Raw genomic sequence first — 22,997 nt, 5'->3', positions numbered from 1 at the left:
ACCAGATGTTTAAATCATATCACAGTCCTAAATCAGATAGAAATGGGCAACATGTGATGTTCCCATCACATCACCCAACAATAACCCGTACATATCACCACCCAACACATCACCCGACCCAATGTTCGATTCCCATCGCAGTCCGACAATAGCTTAAAATATTGCCAGATCAGATGCCTAAATCATATCACAGTTCCCAATTAGATAGAACTACTGATGTGCGTCATAATCACATCGCAGTTCAACAATATCCCCACATATTGCCACGAAGTCCTAAATTAGATAGCAATACGCAACATCTATGATGTTCCGCATCACATCATAGTCCCACATATGACCCCAGGCATGGCCAGAACTGACGTTCGAATCACATCACGGTCTGAAAACAGCCCCACATATTCAAATCATATCACACTCCTCAGATAAAAATACACCCGACCTGATGTTCGAATCACATCACAGCCCGACAATAGCCTCATATAGTGCTGAATCAGGTCGCAGTCAAACAATACCTCACAAATCACCTGACCTGATGTTGATGCGTCTCCCGATTTGATCTCGGAAAATCTACAAGTTTCGGACTACTATTTGGCTGTTCTGTGTTATTAATGAAAGCTCCTTGGATCTGCGTGTGTGAACTGTAGCATCGACTCCAGTCGAGCACTTAACCAGCGTGTCTTGCAACAAGTCGTTACATCGACCGCTACAGCCAAAAACTTTACTTGATGATGATGAACATTTATGGTTAAAGTAGCAACATCAGAGAGAGCTGACTGCCCAGCTGAGGGTGTCAGAGAGTGCTAACTGCCCAGTTGGACAAAGTCGCATCACATCGCAGGTCAGACTTTATGGTCCACATATTGCCACACCTGATGTTCAAATCACAGCACATTCCTAAATCGGTCCAAAATAAACCCCAACCTGACGTTCAAATCACATCACAGTCCAACAATAGCCCACACATTGCCAGACCGGATATTCGAATCACACCACAGTTGGAAAATTGCAAAAATTGCCGGATCTGATGTTCAAATCACATCAATCTTAAATTGGCCGGATATAAACCTCAACCTGTTATTCAGATCACATCAGAGTCCAACAATAGCCCACACATTGCCAGACCCGATGTTCAAACTACATCACAGTCTTAAATTGGTCAGAAATAAACCAACCTTATGTTCAGATCATATCAGAGTCCAACAATAGCCCACGCATTGTCAGAAATGATGTTCAAAGCACGTCCCAGTCCTGAATTAGCCAGGAATGATCAAGATCTGACGTTAAAATCACATCGCAGGCCGACCATAGCACATAATATTGCTAAACCTGATGTTCATAGCACATCAGAGTCTCAAATTGGCAAGAAATGAACCTGACCTGACGTACTAATTACATAATAGTCGAACAAAGCTCACATACTGCCAGATAAGATACCTTGAAATCATATCACAGTCCTAAATTAGATAGAAATACACCCGACCTGATGTTCAAATCACATCGCAGGCCGACCATAGCACATGATATTGCCAGATTAGATGTTCAAAACATATCACCGTCCTACATTAGATTGAAACACACCGGATCTGATGTTCGAATCACATCACATCGCAGTCTTACAATAACCCAATGCATAGCCAGGTCTGACGTTCAAACCAAATCAGCATCCAACAAAAACCCGACATCACACCCACATCACCCGACCAGATGTTCAAATCACACCACGGTTGGACAATTGCCCATATTATCACCAGACTAGATGTTCAAATCATATAGTCCTGCAGTAGCCACATATCACAACCCCACATCTCCTGACCTGTTGTTCGATTTACACCACAGTCCGACAGTAGCCCAATATTGCCAGACCTGATGTTTAAATCACATCACAGTCCTAAATTGGCCAGACATAACTCAGACCTGAAGTTCCAATCATATCGCTGTCCGACAATAGCCCACACACTGCCAGAACAAATCCTCAAATCAAGCCATCGTTTTTAATTAGGCAGAAATACACAAGACTTGACGTTCGAATCACATCACAGTCCAACAATAGCCTACATATATATTGCCGGAGCTGACGTTCAAATTACATCACCTTCAAGAATTGGACAGAAATATACCAGACCTGAAGCTCTAATGACATCGCAGTCCGACAATAGCCCACATATTGCCAGACCAGATGTTTACATAATATCACAGTCCTAAATTAGCCAGAAAAGTGCAAGACCTGATGTTTAAATCACATCACAGTCCTAAATTGGCCAGTAATAAACCAGACCTGAAGTTCCAATCATATCGCTGTCCGACAATAGCCAACACATTGCCAGAACTGATGTTCAAACGCTGTTCCAGTCCTAAATCAGTCAGAAATTCACAAGATTGGATGTTCGAATCACACTGCAGTTAGACAATAGCCCAGATATTGCCAGACCTGATGTTCAACTCACATCAGTCTAAAATTTGCCTGAAATAAAATGACCCTGATGTTCCAATCACATCGCTGTCCGACAATAGCCAACACATTGCCAGAACTGATGTTCAAACGCTGTTCCAGTCCTAAATCAGTCAGAAATTCACAAGATTGGATGTTCGAATCACACTGCAGTTAGACAATAGCCCAGATATTGCCTGACCTGATGAACGAATTACGTCATAGTCCAACAATCCCCCACATATTGTTAGACCCGATGTTCAAATCACATTACATTCCTAAATTGGTCCGAAAGAAACCCCAACCAGATGTTCAAATCACACCACAGTCCAGCAATAGCCCACATATTGCCAGAGAAGTTGTTCAAATCACATCACAGTGCTCAATTAGATAGAGATACACCCGACCTGATGTTCGAATCACCCGACCTGATGTTCGAATCACATCGCAAGAAGAAAATAGCACATAATATTGCCAGATCAGACGTTCAAAACATATCACCATCCTACATCAGATAGAAACAAACGCGACCTGATGTTCGAATAAAAGCACATCACAGTCTGACAATAACCCAACACATAGCCGCATAACCAGGTCTGACGTTCAAATCACATCAGCGTCCCACAACAACCCGACATCATAACCATATCACCTGACCCGAAGTTCGAATCACACTCCAGTTGGACAAGTGCCCAAATTATTGCAAGACTAGATTGTTCAAATCAGATCGCTGTCCGACAATAGACCACACATTGCCAGACATGACATTCACACAAAATCCCAGTCCTGAATTAGCCAGAAAAACACAAGACCTGATGTACGAACTACGTCACAATCCAACATATAGCCCACATATTGTCGAAACGAATTTCAAATCATGTCCCAGTCCCAAATTAGCCAGAAATAAGCAAGATCTGATGTTCAAATCATATCACAGTCCAGCAATAGCCCACATATTGCCAGACCAGACATATTGCGTCCAACAAGAACCCTACATCACCCCCACATCACACGTTACGATGTTAGAATCACACCACAGTTCGACAATTGCCCAAATATTTGCCAGACGATGATATGTTCAAATCAAATCATAGTCCTACAATATCCACATATCACAACCCGCATCCAGACGTGATCTTCAAATCACATCACATTCCTGTATTGATCAGAAATAAACCGGACCTGATGTTCCAATCACATCGCTGTCTGACAATAGCCCACACATTGCCAGAACAAATGTTCAAATCAAGCCATAGTTTTAAATTAGTCAGCCCCTTCCCAGCTGCACGGTTTCCGACAATAGCTTGTGAATAGGTAGATGACGGTGATTTTGTTCGTTATTCACTGTTACTTTTTATGGCTTGAGGCAGATTCTATGATGTGTAGAAATTAAACACATTCATGTTTTACTGAAGTTCACAGTTGTCATACTTTACTTGGTTGGCTATACAGCAGTGTCATACTTTACTTGGTTGGCTATACAGCAGTAAGGTTGAGATATGGGAAGAATGTCTAGCTTACTCACGAACGATTCTGCAAAAGGTTGAGGATCATTATTCTAGAAACAACTGTATCGCTAGCTTGCAGAAAAGTGGATATTTCGAGGTAGATTGCACGTAACTTTAGACCCACTTAGGTAAAGGCCAAAAAGTAGTCAGCCATCACAGTCCGACAGTAGCTCATATAGTCATACCTGATGTTCAAATCACATCAGTCTTAGATTGGCCAGAAATAAACCAGACATGATGTTCCAATCACATCGCTGTCCGACAATAGCCCACACATTGCCAGAACAAATATTCAAATCAAGCGATAGTCCTAAATTAGCCAGAAATACACAAGATTTGACGTTCGAATCAGATTACAGTCCAATAATAGAGTACATATTGCCGGACCTGACGTTAAAATTACATCACATTCCTGAATTGGACAGAAATATTCCAGACCTGATGTTCGAATCACCCATATTGCCAGGCCTAAAGTGAGGTTCTACGCTAGGGAAGGTTGATAATATTCATTTGTAGAATTGTCGGATTGTTCAAAAATGTTTGTCCTTTAGTGATGCTTCATTATTGTCGGTTGTTAACAGTATGCTCTATGTTACCGCTTATAATTTCTTGTAGAACAAGTTCATTAAAGCCTGGGGTACTGATAGGTCAGAATATTAGTGCTTTGATCTGTATGCCGGTAATTTGCGCATTCCGATGTTTGATATTGCAATAGGAAACGTGATTTTGATTTGTGCAAATTTGTATGCAAACTCGTCGCCAAATGTATAGATATTTATTTGGGCTACATATTACTTCCATGCCGAGAGTGAGGTACATGAGTTCGTCACAACAACGTTTACAGCTCATGAAATCAAACAAGGCAAAAGAGCAGTAGAGAGCTGAATATACAGTATTAAATGTGAACGCTTACGTGAAAATGGTTAGGTCAACTGACTCTTGAATGACGTCAGAACTCTGTGGCCACCATGTATGCGTCGAAAAGTAGTCTCGCCGTGCATCGTTGTGCGATGGAAATTTCGCTTATTTGATTTATGGTCTTGCAGCACCAAGCGTACCCGTTCCTCCTTGTAGAGCATGTCCTAATTTCTTCCTGATGTTTATTTCTACGAGGTGAATTCCCTGGCGGAATCCATTCGGTGTTTACAGCACACAGTTCCATTCGAATAGCCACTGCCGGGCCTGTGTAATAAGTTGCGTTCAACTAGGCGGGGTTGCGGGGTTCGGGGCAAGGGACATAGTGTAGAATAGTACAGCGTTCTCAGCAGTGCCGTTGTGTAGGGCGTACGAGTTCATGTACGGCACCTGGAACTGGGAACGCTTCGGCATGTTCATAGTATGTCCCTCGAGCGTGAACTCCACAGCTCCCTCCTCAACTAGGCAGGTCTGTAGAAAGAAAATTTGCGATCACGGACCAAGTTCGCAACCGAAAAGTAACACAAAAATCGATTCAAGTCAACAGCTACGTACGAACTACTGGATTTTCACTATTTGCGATTGCAGCTAGAACTAGACGTAAAACAACCTTCAAAATTACTCAACTAACTAAAACTAGATTCAATTTCAAAGCTAGTCGTCAATTTTCATCTTATCGGAATCGGATTGCCTGAAATGGGAGGGTTACGACGCCCAAAATCCACCATTCAGCTATACTACTGTTCTTAGTGTAGCCTCAGAGCTAGCAATGGCCACATGAACATCACGCGATCGAACACCGGTATCGCGATTCATGGCCAATTGATCACACATGTTTTCTAGTTGATCAGCTATTTTTCAAGTTTTTTTTTCAACGAAAACTACTCGCTATTCAATGTCTGCAACTAGAACTAGATCTAGATCTAGCACTATTTAAATTTCAAAATGCCTAACAAGGACTGAAACTTTCAAAGAAAACAATAGCTGGTTGACCGGTTCGTACTTAGACAGTCAAATGCGCTGTCACGCGACAATCAGTTGCGTCCATAACGTAAATACGAAGTCAAGGCAACGAGAGATAGTACCCAACAACACTTACCATAGTGCCGTAGGTGCAATGACACGTAGTTTTTGTGGAGTTCGGAGCCAAAGTAAGTCGGCCCTGAATTTGCCTGGTTAACCCGGGCAAATGTATTGCTTTGGTTATCGACAACCCTGGGCGGACTTCCGAGGGTTTAGGTGCATCACCACTTTCCTGAGCATGGATCACCAAATCCGACAGATCTGTGAAAAGAACAGGAATTGCGGCATACTAGGGATGGTACAAACCACGAAACGGTTCAGGTTTGTGTGAACGTGAACCATTTCGAAAGGTTCTGTGTGAACGTGAACCTATGACATCACATGACGTCATATTGCTAATTCCAACCCTACATTTGAGTGAAGTGATATATTATTGTACATTATACATGTACAGTACACGTACCTATAGCGACGAATCAAGACATTGTGCCATATTGCCGAATTAAATGTGTAATATATTCACTAGAGCAATCAAATGCTATAATAAAATCAATATCCTACGTCGCTTTGCCAACAATTTTGACAAGGACTTGGAAGGCGATACAAGCTCATGCCTTTACGGAATCGGGAAAGAAGGACCCTTTTTTCAAAATCTTGACACTTAGAATTGTGGAGTAAAATTCGGAAAAAATGGTTAACTTCTCCCAACTTTGTGGTTGCTCATTTGAACCACAAATTTCCTGTTTCGTGTAATTTATGCCCATTTTTGCTCGAGTCTTAGCTCTAATAGCTCTTATGGAGAACAAATTGAAAGAAGTTCATTCAGGCGTCCTCGGAGGGCATTTTCAAAAACCTGAAAAAGGAGGTGACCCTACTCAACAGTCAAGGCCAGACCGGACAATAACTTTCGATTCATTGCTACATTGATATTAGGCAGTATATAAAAGACTGGTTTCTACAGTCGTGACCGATATTACTCCAGAAATAAGTTTTACAGTAACCAACACCCCAATCATGCGGATTTGGTTTTTATGATACAGCAATCATATCAAATTAACAAGGATCCCATACGCTTGCTAGATTTTCACATTAGACAACGATGTATTCTTCATATCAATTTCACTCATTACTTGAATAAGCAACATGCGCTGACTTTTCACTAGTGTATTTCGTTCTCGATGTTGTGTGATTGCAGGTCAAGCTCACAGCAGAGTCTCACTAAATATTCACAAACAAAAAGCTGGTTAATTTGAGCAAGCATTTGTAAGAAATGGGTAAAATTTTTGAGATTGTCAAGGGGAATGCTCGTTTAGTGTTGATTTTTTTATGCTGCCAGTGACATGCATAGAATCGCCCGCAGTTGAAATGCAATAGATTTCAACCAAAGGTGTTATAATGACCTGAAAAATTCTAATATATGAAAAAAGTTCAAATTGCAGAACCCACTGCGGTTCGTTTATGAACGTGAACCTCGAAATTTCTGAGGTTCACACACAAAACGCGAACGTGAACCTCGCGTTCACACCATTACTACAGCATACTGTATTCCTGGAAGGAGAGCCAATGCGGTACATTAAAGACCGGGTGACGACCTGCCAGATACATTAACAAAGGTTTTTCTAGTAAAGGTATTTATCTCCTGGCTTGATCAAGATTTCAAATGATACCGTTAATTTCAATCACTGGCTCCCAAACTCTTCTTACACAGTTGCCTCTTTGAAATTATTACAAAATCAATGGATCAAATCTCTATAGATATCTAGATTCAGTGATTGCTTCGACTACATCACACGCAACATACGATTTGTATCTGAGCACCCAAATCATTGCGTCCAGCCTTGCTTCCGGTCGAGTCGAGTATTCAGGTATCGCCCATTGTAGCGTAATACCAGTGAGGATGATTTCGAAAGTTCTAATATGTAGGCTACCTTTTATGCAACCACATTAAAATCACAAGGTATATGCTCACATTAGATTTGGTGGTGTGTAGACCGTACTAAAATTTCATTGTGCCTAGAGGCAATGTGGCGCTTCAACTACTATTTCACATAAAGTTGGTTTCTACTAACGTGTGTATCTTTGTTCTACATGTTCGATCAAGGATTCGAGATTCGAGGGTCCCACAGTGGAAAGAAAGTACCGAGTCTATGATATCAGCAGATGAAAAATTCATATCTCGCTACTTGATAGGCATCATTACATTTAACAATCGCACAATCATAACAAAACGAAGTATATTCGCTAAACTGATACTCACTGTAGGTATAAAATTTATTCAAATTGGAGTCCCTCAGATTGACCGTTCGCCCGGCCATAATCGCACCATCCTGCTCTTCAACAGACATGCCGACTCCTGTTTGAAGGTACATGTTTATATCCAAAGTGGGTAGCGTTGGAGCATATAATCGTCTCAAAGTGGCATCATCGATTGATTGTAGAAATAAAATGAAAATCAAGTGTAGTTCATCGGTCAAATCTACATTCTCAATCTTAAAAAGTAGCTGTGCACCAATCATTGGCTCGTTTTGCAATATACAGTTCTGCAGACCAAACGAATTTTAGGCGATACCAAAACGAAACTTGTAACATCCGGAAATTCGAATCAGCGATAGCAATTTGAGAATACGTCCTGCACAAACTTCATTCATTTACAAGGAACCTAGAGGCCGCCCGATTACCAGTTCCCCATACCAAGTCGATTTCACGGTGGCCATTCGGGTAGAACTTTAATCTTTGACTACTAGACTGGTGATGGTGATATATTTCTATAGAGTACAGGAGTAGGTGGTCAAAGTAGTCATCGTTAGTACTCAAGTAGGAGTAGCGTTGTAAATTTCTCAACTCAAGTATAAAAGTAGTGATTTCAACGTAAGTGATATGTAGGTATTTTTGGCCTAGTTTTGCCTAAAACTGAAATCTGCTTGTTGCAAAAAGACGCTTAGGAGTACAGAACATACCACATTTGAATAAAATATTCATATTCATTCCCGAAGCTTTTCGGCTGACCCTCGTCAGGGGATATCGTCAGCAATATTGCGAGAATTCGAATAACTATGTTCAACAACAATATATATCGCTAATTATGACGTCACACAGAAAATATACAAAGTTAGGAAAACGTGAGAACTGAGGCGTTGGCATGGAGATAGCGAAGCAAAACAAGTTGATGCGCGATTTTCAAATGATACACAAATTCTTTCTGTTGGCTTAGACTAGGTTTACTGATAGTGACGATGGTGGACTCAAGAACAGACAAATGAAATAAATTGCGACCCTTAGCCAATATAGAGAACATGTCCTCGTGATAGTTAGCAGCACATGTATGATTTTCTAGTAAATGTTTGCCGATTGAAGATTTTTGACCCATGGCCTGGTTATGTTCGAGAACAAACGGATTGTTATGCTGCGATTTCGAGATATAAGATTTGACAGACGTTGGGAGATGTTCTTTAATACGGTCCTGCAACCATTTGGAAGCTCTCCCTACGTACCGACAATCGCAGTGGTACTTCAATTTATAAAAGGAGAGCGTCCTTTCGGACTGCAGGAAAAATTGGTATCTTGGTAAAAACAACGTTGTTTTTCACCGCTGATAACAGCGATAGACTGCTGAAGTTATCTGTTTCTCAAATCGACAAACCGGGCCAATCCAAGGTAGATGAATGTACACATCCCCACTTTCACGAGAGACTTCTTCGGTGGTTTCATTTGGTTTGGTATCATTCCAATGACTTTGTGCGCTTGATGACATACTCTGGGTATCCGTTGTCAATGAAAATTTTACGGATGTACTCAAGTTCACTATTCAATTTGACTTCGGAACAAATCATCAACGCCTGGTAGACCAAGGTGCCGCTTAAATTGATTTTACGACATTTTGGGCTGAAATTTTTGGGCTGAAAGAGCTACATTGAAGGTAATGACCCGAAAATGTGGGTTCCTATAAATGGAGGTAAGGAATTGGCCATCACGTTTCTCCACGAGAACGTACAAGTACAAGTAGTCTAAAATCCAAGCCACATTAGGAAAAACCGTCTTCAGAAGAAGTACTGTTACTGACCACCTCTAGCCTTTCTAGCTCTAGTTCCAGTCCAAGCTTGACGCTGGGTGTAAAGCTGTTCAAATGTATGCTCATGAAATTCACGTTACGAGGCCATATCTTGTGAATTTCAGAATTTCGGTTAGTTATGGTTTTTTGGTATCGGCTAAAAATCCGATATCGGTCATGCTCTCAGCAACACTGAATCCGAGTCACAAAGTCTAGTATTTCCAGTACGACATCAAGATCGCAGTTCAGAAAACGCAAGAGATTTTGCCAAGCAACAGATCCAGGACCTTGTACATTACGCTTTCCGTGACCCAAAAGTACTGCATGAAGTCGACCATACCTATATTCATGTAGTAAATTGCCGTCATGGTATAATTGTACAGGAGAACTGTACAAGTTTGAAAGGAACCTTTCTCAGGCTTATGACAATCAACCCTCATTTGACAGGAATGTGACCTGATTTTTAGTATCACTTCCCAATTTGGGATTTGATCAAATTTAAATGTTGTTGCTAATTCAGCACGGTAACTAAAATTATAATTCAAGTTGGTAACATCTGTGTAGCGCTAATTCTAATTATAATCTATGCTGGAAAAGCTGATAAATTTCTAGTCGTCAACCCCTGTAGTTGAAAACTTTTCGAAATGAGAAGTGCAAAAACTAACTAAAACAAATTGAACCTTCAGACGGAGTGGCGGTCGTGCTCCTTTTGTTCGTGACTTTCTTGGCCCGATTTCGCGAACACCGCTTTCGGGTAATGTGGACGGTTGCGGCCCGGAGAGCTGCGTCATCTTAAGAAAAGATGCGCGTTTCAAGCGAAGACTTCAAGCAACATTGCGACGGCATACCTGGATCGACAGCAACTTTGCGCACGCCCACAACTTTCCGAAAGCCGTGCTCATCAAATTCCTTGCTGCAACAAGGGACAAGTATTGAGCATATTGAGCGTGGACTGTGCATGAAATGCGCCAAGTGTACGTACGAGTAGATAAACCCGTACCGAGCGTTAACGCTGACGGGAAGCCGGACTCGGCTGCTCCTCCTGAGCCCATTCGGATGAGGAGTAAAGAGCGGTACTGGCAAAAAAGAAGCGGGATAAATTGAGAAGCTTTATTACCTGGATCCAGACAGATCACTACCAGTTGGCCAAAACCATCACTTCGATATCAAACTTAGAAAGAAAATACTATCGATATCGGAAAATTTCGTGCTAGAGGTAGTCTGAAATCATAACCATTCGACTGGCGTAATTAGCACAAGACAGCAAAACTCACTTCCAGAAAGTCGAGTTCTTTGTTACAGACCACCTCTGCTTCTAGATGTCAAAATGTTTAGTATATTCATGTCCAATCATAATAATATAAAGCTGATATAATTAATGCTCCAAAGCAGTGTTCCCAACCTGGGGTCTGAGAGAAAGTGCTCGGAGGTCCAAGATTACCTTGATGAAGTGTTTTTTTAAATTCACTACTCTCTTGAAATAAACATGTGTCAAGGTCAAGCCCACAAGAATAAACTGTACCGGGATGCATCAAGATAACCTGACGCTACAATACCACCTTACCACAACACACGTTGATTACAGTAAAATTATGATTGTCCCGTCTATTACGTAATTAAAAACGTGCGGTTTAGTTCGGGAAAAGCAACAACAGCCACCTTTTCAAATTAGCTTGACTTGACCAAGTTTCGGCACTGCACTTTGGTATATCGTTTTTTTATTTGATATCCCCGAGGAAAACTGCTAGGCAAAGGGTGACTAAGCCCTAACATTGCAAGGCGCAACTCTTTGGTAAAACGTCTGGGGCCTGTTCCCCTACCGGGCAGATGTTTTTTGATTTTATTATTATCATCATGTCAATAATTTATTTAATTTTATGACATTTGTGCATACTGCTTTCATTCTTTCGTTTTGCCACATTGCCACAGTATAGTAGTTGAAGAGCACAATAGTCAATAATATGTCAATTGAGTTCCAGGCATAATTTAGGCAGCAGTATGCAGTAAAAATTGTATAAAGGGGTCCGTGAAACAAAAATGTTGGTAACCGCTGTCTTAAAGCGAGGAGCGTGATATTTCCTGCTCTCATAGCTATACTTCTACGGGAAAAGGTCAAGCCGAATTTGATGTACAGAGTGTTTTAGACAACATAACAATTTTATCCCCTTACCAGCATCATTTGACAAAAGAGACACTTCTGAGTTCTGAACAACACCACAAGTAAGTTTGTGCTCATGCTATATTGTTCCATAACAGTACAATTCAAAAATACTATTTTGGGCTTAAAATTTGGCTAACATCTAAAAACAAACATGAATATCGATGCCTAACATTATTCTTCTTTTTCCGCAACCGAACCTAAAACGTGACTACTTACCGGGATAGTCCTGAACCTTGGGGGTCGAATTTTTCTCGGGTTGAGTTCTCGTTTTCGGAGCATTCCGTCGGGGCCGGCGTAGACATTTTTGTGTATTTCTGGAAAATAACATGTCGTCTTCTAGCCTCTTGCTTGAGTCTCATTAGATGGTCAATGACAGAAATAGTGAGAGATCACATTCTTTTTCGCTTGCGCCACCGAGATGCTTTGACGATGAACATGCGATACAACCGCAAAGTCACCTAGTCTGCACTCCCGTTTTTTTCCTCCTCTATGCTATCCGTGGATGCTTAGTGCCTAGCGGGATAGCTGCGGATACCAATTTTCAATTCTTTGCTCTGACCCAGCCGGGGTTCGAACCCACGACCTACCGATCGAGAAGCCAGACCCATCACCATTACACTATCACGCTTGATGAGGTAATGAAGCGGAAAATGTTACGAGCGACTGACTCTGATCTGACAATGTCAAAATGTGACGTGTCGGCGGCTCTTCTTTATTTGGTCGATACTCAATATTGCCCACAGGCAAAAATCGAAATGGTCAATGTGGTAGGATGGAGAAAATATTAGAGCGTTTAGTTCAACAACAGTATTGTATCCTTCCAGGATATATTATTATTTACGGATGTTGATGGGAAAGTGGGTTAATGCTGGATCCCAGCAAAAAAGAGGATATAAGGAAAGCAAATTTCCTGGGCAATACACGAAATTGCCTGGCCACGGGATGGTGCACAAACTGAAAATCATGATACATGTATTTTGTCTGATATTGGGTGCCATATACGACAAACACGGTTTTCAAAATTCATTTTCGTAATATTTTTCACTTCACCCTTGTCTATGCGTGGAATTTCACCATTATAAATTAAGATCAACGTCACCTGGATTTGATCGGCCTCTTCGCCTCGGTGACTGTGGAAGAGGTGCCGTGGGTGTAGCTCTTGTAGGAGGTGTCACCTGTAAAAAAACGCGTCCATGTCCATGTCCAATCAGGCGTAAAAGGGGAGGTAACGTCAAGTCGAACAGGCCAGGATTGCAGCCAAGACACAAAGTATAGAGTAACAAATCAATCTTAGTTTCAGAGTTTTGACTCAAGCTCTTGTCAATTCACTCCCAAGTAGAGTTTACGACCAATTCATGGTGAGAAGTAGACCTATACCAACAACTGAATTTTCATAATGCCACAACTAGAACTAAAACTACGTTACCCACTTTTCAAAACTTTCAACAAGAACCAGAACCAACGATCTTTTAAATTACAAATATAATTGAAAGAAAGCTAACTACTAACTGAATTACTGAATTTCAAGTGAGCCAAGAAATATTGGAGAGAGAATCGGCATTCAAAAACGACGGCGTTTGTGTTTGAAATGAAAGGTTTTCGAACACCCAGACCCCACCTATCGACTGCAACCCTGTCACTAGTGTTGTCTCAAAGTGCTCGGACAGGTTTGGCCTGCTTGCGCTAGTTCAATTGGTTATGGATTTCGGACTACTTTCTTCTACTTCACTCTGTTCAGTATTTTAGCTAAAACTAGTCATACAAAACTTACTAATGTACTCGCTTCACTCACTATTTCTTTTAGTACACGAGTGTGAATTCCTGTCGTCACTTCTATTTCTACTTGAGTTCCAACGATGCCTACTTCAATCACCTCCACTCTTAACAGGATTATTCTTTCAGATAAATGACAGTTTTTGGCCTGATTGGTCTCGAGTCAATACACAGAGCGACTCGATCAGAGTAGAGTAGTCTTCCTAAATATCAAAAATAACTCGAGACGCCAACAAATAGTGACTGGAGTGAGACACATGGTGCGGAGTGATTCGATGCTGAATCGAGTAATATACTCCGAGTAGGGCAGCGGTTCTCAAACTTTCACAGACACACCCCCTTGATGATAGTGAAAAATCCGCGCCCCATCATCGATATATAGGAAAAAATATAATAGCAACAATAATGTACTCCATTCCAACGTATAGCTTATGGAAGAGGTGGCCAACCTTTTTGCCATTCACGGCCGCATTTCGACTACTCATGTAAAAATAACAGGTGTTCGGCAAGAGTAATTTATTCGAGTAGGATATTTTTGGGCTATTATAAAATGTGCATTCCACAGATAAGTGTCAGTTTGTGGCCAGATAGTCTCAAGTCAAACCACAGAGGGAGTCGAGTCGAGTAGGATCATTTTCTTGAATTTCAAAGATAACTCGAGTCACCAACTCGGGTGAGACTCATGACTAGGACTGGAAAAAGTCGAATTCCTGAGAGATTCCATGCAAAATCGATTGTAATATATTATACTTCGAGTCAAGTATTTGGATATGTGTCGTTTTGGTGTCACGAAAGTATGGAGAGAAAATAGCAAAACTTTAATTCCCATTGATACAAAGCACTCAAAAAATCATCTCGTACCTCGACTGGAATGTTTAGAATTAAAACTCCTAATCATTGTGCCCAGCCCCAGTCACTACTTGAGTACTTAAAACCCTGACACTGACCTTCCCCTTCCCCTTTCGTGTGTGGCGTCCTCCGCGACGAAGTCTGGGGCTGGTTAGATCGGCTGCGAGCGTTGGACCTGTAATGTCAACAGTCTGCGAACTGTGGGCCAAGATCTGTAATCTACAGACTGATGGTAAATTGGGAGATTAGGCTTGTTTCCAACCAACATTCTAGTTAGTTCATGCTAAACTAACTACTGTATTTCAGCATGGTTCCATTTCTTCCTGCAGTTCTACTTCAATACTTCATTGACCATCTCATGAGATTTAAGTGTAGAATATTACAAGTGGCTGACTATGACCTAACAATGTTCAATTGTGACGCGTCAGTGGTTCTCCATGTACTCGATATTGTCCCTCGGGCAAAAATCCAAATTGACAATGTGAGAGGATAAGAAATTGTGAAGTTTGGTTTGATTAACTTGTTTCTTTCAAGGTTCTATTAAAATTGTCAAATGTTGATACAAATAAACAAAAGCTTTATATTTGGCGCCATATCCACCGAGAACACTTTTGAAAATTCCTTTTAGTAATATTTTTCTCTTTAATCTTATCTATGCTTGGACTCAAGCCATTACAACTTTTCAAAGACAACACCATCACCTGCATATGGTCAGCTTTTTTGCCTCGGCAACTGTGGGCGCATTGCCGAGGCTGAAGCTCTGGTAGGACTCAATGGAGCTTGCCGATTCCACATCGTCACCTGAAAATAAAAACGCATATGTCCAAACAAGATCGTAAAAGGCGTGGTAACGTCAGGTCCCACAGGCCAGGGTTGCAATCAAGACACAAAGTTCTGAGTCACTCAATATTCAATTTAGAGTCTTGACTTGAGCTATTTCCATTTCACAGCGAAGTCAAGTTCAAGTCTAATTCATGATGAGAAGATGACTCATACAAGCTAAGCTACTGAATTTTCAAAATGTGACAAGAGGTAGAGCTACGGTACCCTCTTTTCGAAATTTTTAACTAGAACCAACTACGGTATCTTTGAAAATGTGAATATAATTGCAACAAAATCAACTACTAACTGATGATACGAATTTCTGAATCCCAAAATGAGTTTCACCTACCGTAATTTTCCATGTATATTGCGCAAAATTTTACCAATTTTTTGCCCTAAAATAGGGGGTGGGTATTATGCATGGGTACAGCAAGCCTTGAAAAAAAAATCCCTCGATCAAAAACTTGAAATCACACCTTTCTTCATTTTCGTTTAAATCGCGCATCACCTCTAGCCATTGGGCTCCGTAATTCGTATTATAGAGTGTAACGCCCTGCCAAATAGAGCGCATTTTTGCCAATTACCGAAAAGCGTGTTTCTAATTAACGAGAGTCGTCTGCAAAGCACGCGATCTCTTGCTTAGCTGGTTTGTAGTTTGCAAGTGAGCGAAATCTGGTCGCTGATTGCTACAAGCGTGCGCGGCAATCCTTGTTCAATGTTGATTCATCGCGTCAGCGACAGGGCTTAACAATCGCATACACAAGAGGCCATGTGCGCAAGATATAATCGCTTGCGTAATCAGTCGCATCTCTAACAGGACTGGTGCGTCCGACATAACCGTTGGGCTGAGCAATCGCATCTGTAATTTTAATAGACCTCATGCGCGAGATAGATGTGTGTCGCTAGCCTGAACTATTACGTCGCCGACCTCACAGGCTTTGGCTACTATCTACTATCTAAAAAGTACACAGACACGTTTCGCCTACTAGCACTACTTCAATTAGCCATAATTTAAGACTACTTCCAATTCACAGTTTTCAGTACGTTAGCCAAAACATGTCCTAGAAAAATTTTCGATTGTACTTGCTTGGAAGGCCCTATTACTAGTGTGAATTATGTAGTAACTTCTACCAAGACTACTTGATCACTATACTCTCAACAGTCATTTCCCCAGAAGTAAGTGTCAGTTTCTGGCTAGATAGTCTCAAGTCAACACGCGGAGAGACTCGAGTCGAGAAAGAATCATTTTCTTGAATATCATAAATGACTCGAGTCACCGACTCGGGTGGGACTCATGACTCGGACTGGGAAAAGTCAAATTCCTCATCGATTCCCATGCAAAATCGAGTATAATATATTACACTTCGAGTCAAGTATTCGGGTAGGAGTCGTTTTGGCATCAGAAAAGTATGGATGCACAATGAGAAAGCGGCTTAATGACACACCCCTACAAGCACTCAGTGACAGAGAAGGGGAGATTTGTTGAGAATTGTGCCAACTTCCACCATGCAAAATGGTAATGAGCCCAAAATCCTAATACAAGTAAACAAAAGCTTTATATTTGGCGCCATATCCACTGAGAACACTTTTGAAAATTCAATTTAGTAAAGTGTTATCGCTTCAATATTATCTCTGCATGGACTTTGGCCATTACAACTTTCTAAAGACAAAACCATCACCTGCATATGGCCGGCTTCTTTGCATAGGCAACTATGGGCGCATTGCCTAGGCTGTAGCTCTGGTAGGACTCGATGGAGCTTGCCGATTCCACATTGTCAACTGAAAATAAAAACGCGTATGTCCAAACAAGATCGTAAAAGGCATGGCAACGTCAAGTCGCACAGGACAGGGTTGCAATCAAGACACAAAGTTCCGAGTCACTCAATCTTCATTTTAGAGCAGGGGTGGGCAAACTTTTGAGCTCGCGGGCCGCATTCAACATCTTAATCCATTCGCGGGCCGCACTATATAAAATTGGGATCATAAACCAAAACGCAATATTGCTGGTATTTGATTATATAGTGAGGACATGGAGATAATATATATGCTTATTTGAAACAATCCAAACGTTGCTATGATGATATCGTACACGCGCCAGAAACGATGGCGAGATTTCATAGGCTGGTCGACCTCAATAACCAATTTGTCAAAACTATAGAGATGAAAGTCTGTTATCCCGATTCTTAGAACAGAATTTAAATTTAAATCCGTGAGCTCACTGAGCAGTGATCTGTTCGTAGATTTATCAATTCCGCTTTGGGTTTAGTTTTAGGACACACCATGCTGACAGCATCATAACCATGTTAGCTTCAAACACGCTTCTACTACATGTGTAGATTTCGGGCCCCCTTATCGTCATATCACAAAACGCAACCAGGATGCTATAGCAAACCTAACGGATATTTTGGTGGCATGGGAGGTTCCGACTATTGATGAGAGGTTTTTAAATATGAAATTCATACTAAATATAGAGCAATAATTATGATTCGGAAGTAAATCGCGCGAAGCGCGAAAAATTTTTCAGTTGAGCTCAGCTTCGCGATCCCCTTCAGATAATTTCATGACCCCAAGGGGCACGCGTCCCCCAGGTTGAGACCCACTGCCTTAGAATTATCATGGTGTAATATACTAAGAAAAAGTTTAATCAAGTCCCTGTATTATATCGATTTTTAGTACGCATTTTTTCAATATTTTTAATGAGTTTCTTTAGACTCTCGCGGGCCGCACAGAACGGTGTTGCGGGCCGCATGCGGCCCGCGGGCCGTAGTTTGCCCACCCCTGTTTTAGAGTCTTGACTCGAGCTATTTTCATTTCACAGCGAAGTCAAGTTCAAGTCTAATTCATGGTGAGAAGATGACTTATACAAGCTACTGAATTTTCAAAATGTAACAAGAAGTAGAGCTACGGTACCCACTATTCAAAATTTTCACTTAGAACCACAACCAACTATCTTTGAAAATATGAATATAATTGAAACACAACCAGCTACTAACTGATGATACGAATTTCTGAATTTTGAATGAGCAAAGACATATTGGAGCTGGAATCGGCATTTTGAAATGAAATGTGTTTGAAATGGAAGGGGTTCTAACAATCAAACCCCAACGCACCGGCTACAGAACTTAGTACTCCCGACTAAAAAGTACTCAGACACGTTTCGCCTACTAGCACTACTTCAATTAGCCATAATTTAAGACTACTTCAAATTCACAGTTTTCAGTAGGTTAGCCAAAACATGTCCTAGAAAAATTTTCGATTGTACTTGCTTGGAAGGCCCTATTACTAGTGTGAAATATGTAGTAACTTCTACCAAGACTACTTGATCACTATACTCTCAACAGTCATTTCCCCAGAAGTAATTGTCAGTTTCTGGCCAGATAGTCTCAAGTCAACACGTGGAGAGACTTGAGTCGAGGAAGAATCATTTTCTTGAATATCATAAATGACTCGAGTCACCGACTCGGGTGAGACTCATGACTCGGACTGGGAAAAGTCAAATTCCTCATCGATTCCCATGCAAAATCGAGTATAATATATTACACTTCGAGTCAAGTATTCGGGTAGGAGTCGTTTTGGCATCACAAAAGTATGGATGCACAATAGCAAAATTCCCATTGATACAAAGCACTCAAAAAATCATATCTGGTAACTCGACTGGAATGCTTAGAATTAAAACTCTAATCATTGTGCCCAACCCCAGTCACGACGTGGGTACTTAAAACCCTGAAACTGACCTTCGCCTCTCTCTTCCGTGGGTGGGGTCCTCCGTGAAGAAGTCTGGGGCTGGTCAGATCGGCTAGGAGCGTTGGACCTGTAATGTCAACAGTCTGCGAACTGTCGGCCACGATTTGTAGCATAGTTCTATTTCCTCCTGCAGTTGTACTTCAATACTTCATTGACCATCTCATGAGATTTAAGTGTGGAATATTACGAGTGGCCGACTATGACCTTACAATGTGCAATTATGACGCGTCAGTGGTTCTCTATGTACTCGATATTGTCCCTCGGGAAAAAATCGAAATTGACAACGTGAGGGGATAAGAAATTATGAAGTTTGGTTTGATTACCGGTGTTGTTCCTTTCCATGTTATACTAAAATCGTCAAATGTTGATGAGTTGAGAAAGCGGCTTAATGACACACTCCTACAAGCACTCAGTGACAGAGAAGGGGAGATTTGTTGAGAATTGTGCCAACTTCCACCATGCAAAATGGTAATGAGCCCAAAATCCTAATACAAGTAAACAAAAGCTTTATATTTGGCGCCATATCCACTGAGAACACTTTTGAAAATTCAATTTAGTAAAGTGTTATCGCTTCAATATTATCTCTGCATGGACTTTGGCCATTACAACTTTCTAAAGACAAAACCATCACCTGCATATGGCCGGCTTCTTTGCATAGGCAACTATGGGCGCATTGCCTAGGCTGTAGCTCTGGTAGGACTCGATGGAGCTTGCCGATTCCACATTGTCAACTGAAAATAAAAACGCGTATGTCCAAACAAGATCGTAAAAGGCATGGCAACGTCAAGTCGCACAGGACAGGGTTGCAATCAAGACACAAAGTTCCGAGTCACTCAATCTTCATTTTAGAGTCTTGACTCGAGCTATTTTCATTTCACAGCGAAGTCAAGTTCAAGTCTAATTCATGGTGAGAAGATGACTTATACAAGCTACTGAATTTTCAAAATGTAACAAGAAGTAGAGCTACGGTACCCACTATTCGAAATTTTCACTTAGAACCACAACCAACTATCTTTGAAAATATGAATATAATTGAAACACAACCAACTACTAACTACTACTAACTGATGATACGAAATTCTGAATTTTAAATGAGCAAAGAGCTGGAATCGGCATTTTGAAATGAAATGAGTATAATATATTATATTTCAAGTCAAGTATTTGTGTATGAGTCGTTTTGGCGTCACAAAAGTATGGATAATTCCTATTGATACAAAGCACTCAAAAATCATATCTCGTACCTCAACTGGAATGTTAGGAATTAAAACTCTAATTGAGCCCAGCCCCAGTCACGACTCAAGTACTTAAAACCCTGACACTGACCTTCGCCTTCCTCTTCCGTGGGTGGGGTCCTCCGTGAAGAAGTCTGGGGCTGGTCAGATCGGCTGCGAGCGTTGGACCTGTAATGTTAACAGTCTGGGAACCGTGGGCCACGATTTGTAATCTACAGACTGTTGGTAACTTTGGAGATTAGACTTGTTTCCAACCAACATTCTAGTTAGTTGATGCTTAACTAACTACTATATTTCAGCATAGTTCTATTTCTTCCTGCAGTTCTACTGCAATACTTCATTGACCATCTCATGAGATTTAAGTGTGGCTGACTATGACCTAACAATGTTCAATTGTGAAGTGTCAGTGGACGGACGGACGTAGTTTATTTTTGTCCTTGCAGTTGTTTTTGGGGCATATACACCAACTCATGATACACATACACACGATCTGCGCATATGCATACCACGAGTGCATGACGTGCATATGCCGCTGGACAAGGAAGTGCAGATATTTTTACGGCTTTTTAAGTCATGCACCACTCCTCCATGCTATCCCAGTAATGCACGAGCGCAAAGCAGGGAAGCCACGGATACCAGTGTTACTAATCAGGTCTTTGGTCTGACCCGGCCGGGTTTCCAATCTACGACCCACAGGTCAAGAAGACGGACGCTTAACCATTGTCGGTTGTGGTTCCCTATGTACTCGATATTGTCCCTCCGGCAAAAATCGGAATTGGCATTGTGAGAGGATAAGAAATTATAAAGTTTGTTTTGATTCACTGTGTTGTTTCTTCTCAGGTTCTATTAGAATTGTCAAGTGTTGATGAGTTGATGAAGCGGCTTAATGCCAGATCCCTACAAGCACTCAGTGACAGAGAAGGGGAGATTTGTTGAGAATTGTTCCAGCTTGCACGCCACAACTTGGTTAACAAACCCAAAATCCTAACACAAGTAAACAAAAGCTTTATATTTGGCGCTATATGTCAGTTCGTGGTCTGGTAAACTAGAGGGCTAACTAGTATTGATTCTGGTTCTACATGCCGTTCTACTTGAATCTCATGAGATTGTCAATGAAATAATGAAGCAGGAAGCATTACGATTGCCCCCGACTCTGACTTACTACTGTCAATGTGCAAATGTGACGTGTCAGTGATTCCTTATGTCGTCGATATTGCCCCCTTGTCAAAAATCGAAATGAACAATGTGGAAGGATAAAGAAAATACTAGAACGTTCATTTTAAATACCAGTATTGTTTCTTTACAGCAGTGGTTCCCAAACGGTGGGGAATTCCCCCACTGGTGGGGAATTCAATGGTTACTGGTGGGGAATAGACGCATTTGCTCAAAATTATATACAGGACAGTCTACATATTCACGGTGACACATGCGCAATTACCGTTACCAGTTAACTGCTATGGAATGTATGTATCGAAAATTTTATTGCGTGTTGATCACAAAACCTCGTTTTTAACTCTGGATGGCCAATCATGGCGTCACAAACGCATCAAGCACGACAAGTTTGACGTGAAATAACGCTTTCACGAAATTTTGAGCGTTACTGGTATCGGTTCACAATATACGTTTTATGTTGCAGTTATAAGCGATTGTCTTGCCTACTGGTGTGGTTCTGTGTCTTGTGTAGTCAAACCAGCACATAGCTGCTCTGTGATGACAAAAGTGTTGGGTAGTGGGGAACAGGAACGTAACTGCCGCACCCCAACCCCCCAATTTGGGGGGAGGCGAGCTCGAAGGGGCTTAAAATTATTTCGTGAATTAACATCAATTATCGAGTCTTTTTTGGAAATTGATGCCACTTTTTCAAAAAAATTCGCGCTGCTTGCGCGATATAGCATTGCCGAATATCTTGATTATTGACCCCCTTCCCCCACTAAAATGCGTAGAATTTATAGAAATGGCGACTTCGGCGTCGGCCATTACTGCGCCACGACGCACCAAGGCAGATTAATTTACAGGCTACGTATCATGTGACTCCGAGCAGTGTGCCAGAACGATCAGCAGCGAGACGGCCTTGGCTGAGAAGGAATGCCCTTGTGGTGACCAAAAACTTTGTTATAGATACAATATAAATATGTGTTTAATTTCCATAGGCTGCTAAATGAATGGCGCCAAATGTTCATGTCCTGGCAATCTGAACCCCACAGGACAAATGCAAAATTTATATGCCAGTAAAGCAATACCAATTTGAAATAGCGTGTGCCTTTTAGTTTTGGCGAGCATAATGTAGCGAAGTCAATATACCAACGGGTCCGCCCGAAGATGCCTAATTGTTATTTAGGGGTCCTACCTTTTCCAACACATCTCACTCAGCTCTACAGGTAGCAAAATATATGCAATCCCCGAATATATTGACCGATTCAAACATGAAGCATATAAAAAATAAAGTTAGGTTTATCACCCTGTGGCGGGACCAAGCCAACCTTGTTTTTTTTGT

At 41.3% G+C, this 22,997-nt stretch overlaps 1 protein-coding gene across 2 annotated transcripts; it reads right to left on the bottom strand.

Annotated features, from left to right (window-relative positions):
- Positions 1 to 1,300: 1,300 nt before the first annotated feature.
- Positions 1,301 to 20,582, bottom strand: LOC145445104 (uncharacterized). 2 transcript variants are annotated; one of them, XM_080323241.1, is made up of 12 exons: positions 19,262 to 20,582; positions 17,207 to 17,306; positions 15,407 to 15,506; positions 14,804 to 14,880; positions 13,183 to 13,258; positions 12,300 to 12,397; positions 10,905 to 10,998; positions 10,771 to 10,835; positions 10,603 to 10,713; positions 8,132 to 8,227; positions 5,951 to 6,135; positions 1,301 to 5,322 (listed from the first exon to the last, which is right to left on the bottom strand). In XM_080323241.1, the coding sequence occupies exons 2-12, from the start codon at positions 17,229 to 17,231 to the stop codon at positions 5,137 to 5,139; spliced, it is 1,113 nt and encodes a 370-aa protein (XP_080179367.1). In that variant the 5' UTR covers positions 17,232 to 17,306; positions 19,262 to 20,582; the 3' UTR covers positions 1,301 to 5,136. The 2 variants fall into 2 exon arrangements, with proteins under 2 accessions (XP_080179367.1, XP_080179366.1); XM_080323240.1 differs by having other exon boundaries at positions 10,771 to 10,998.
- Between the last annotated feature and the right edge of the window lie 2,415 nt (positions 20,583 to 22,997).

This window comes from Botryllus schlosseri, chromosome 8 (assembly GCF_051294905.1).
Source record: "Botryllus schlosseri isolate E-star chromosome 8, Bs_hap1, whole genome shotgun sequence".
Lineage (NCBI taxonomy): Eukaryota > Metazoa > Chordata > Ascidiacea > Stolidobranchia > Styelidae > Botryllus > Botryllus schlosseri.
This window is presented reverse-complemented; position numbering and strand designations above follow the sequence as displayed.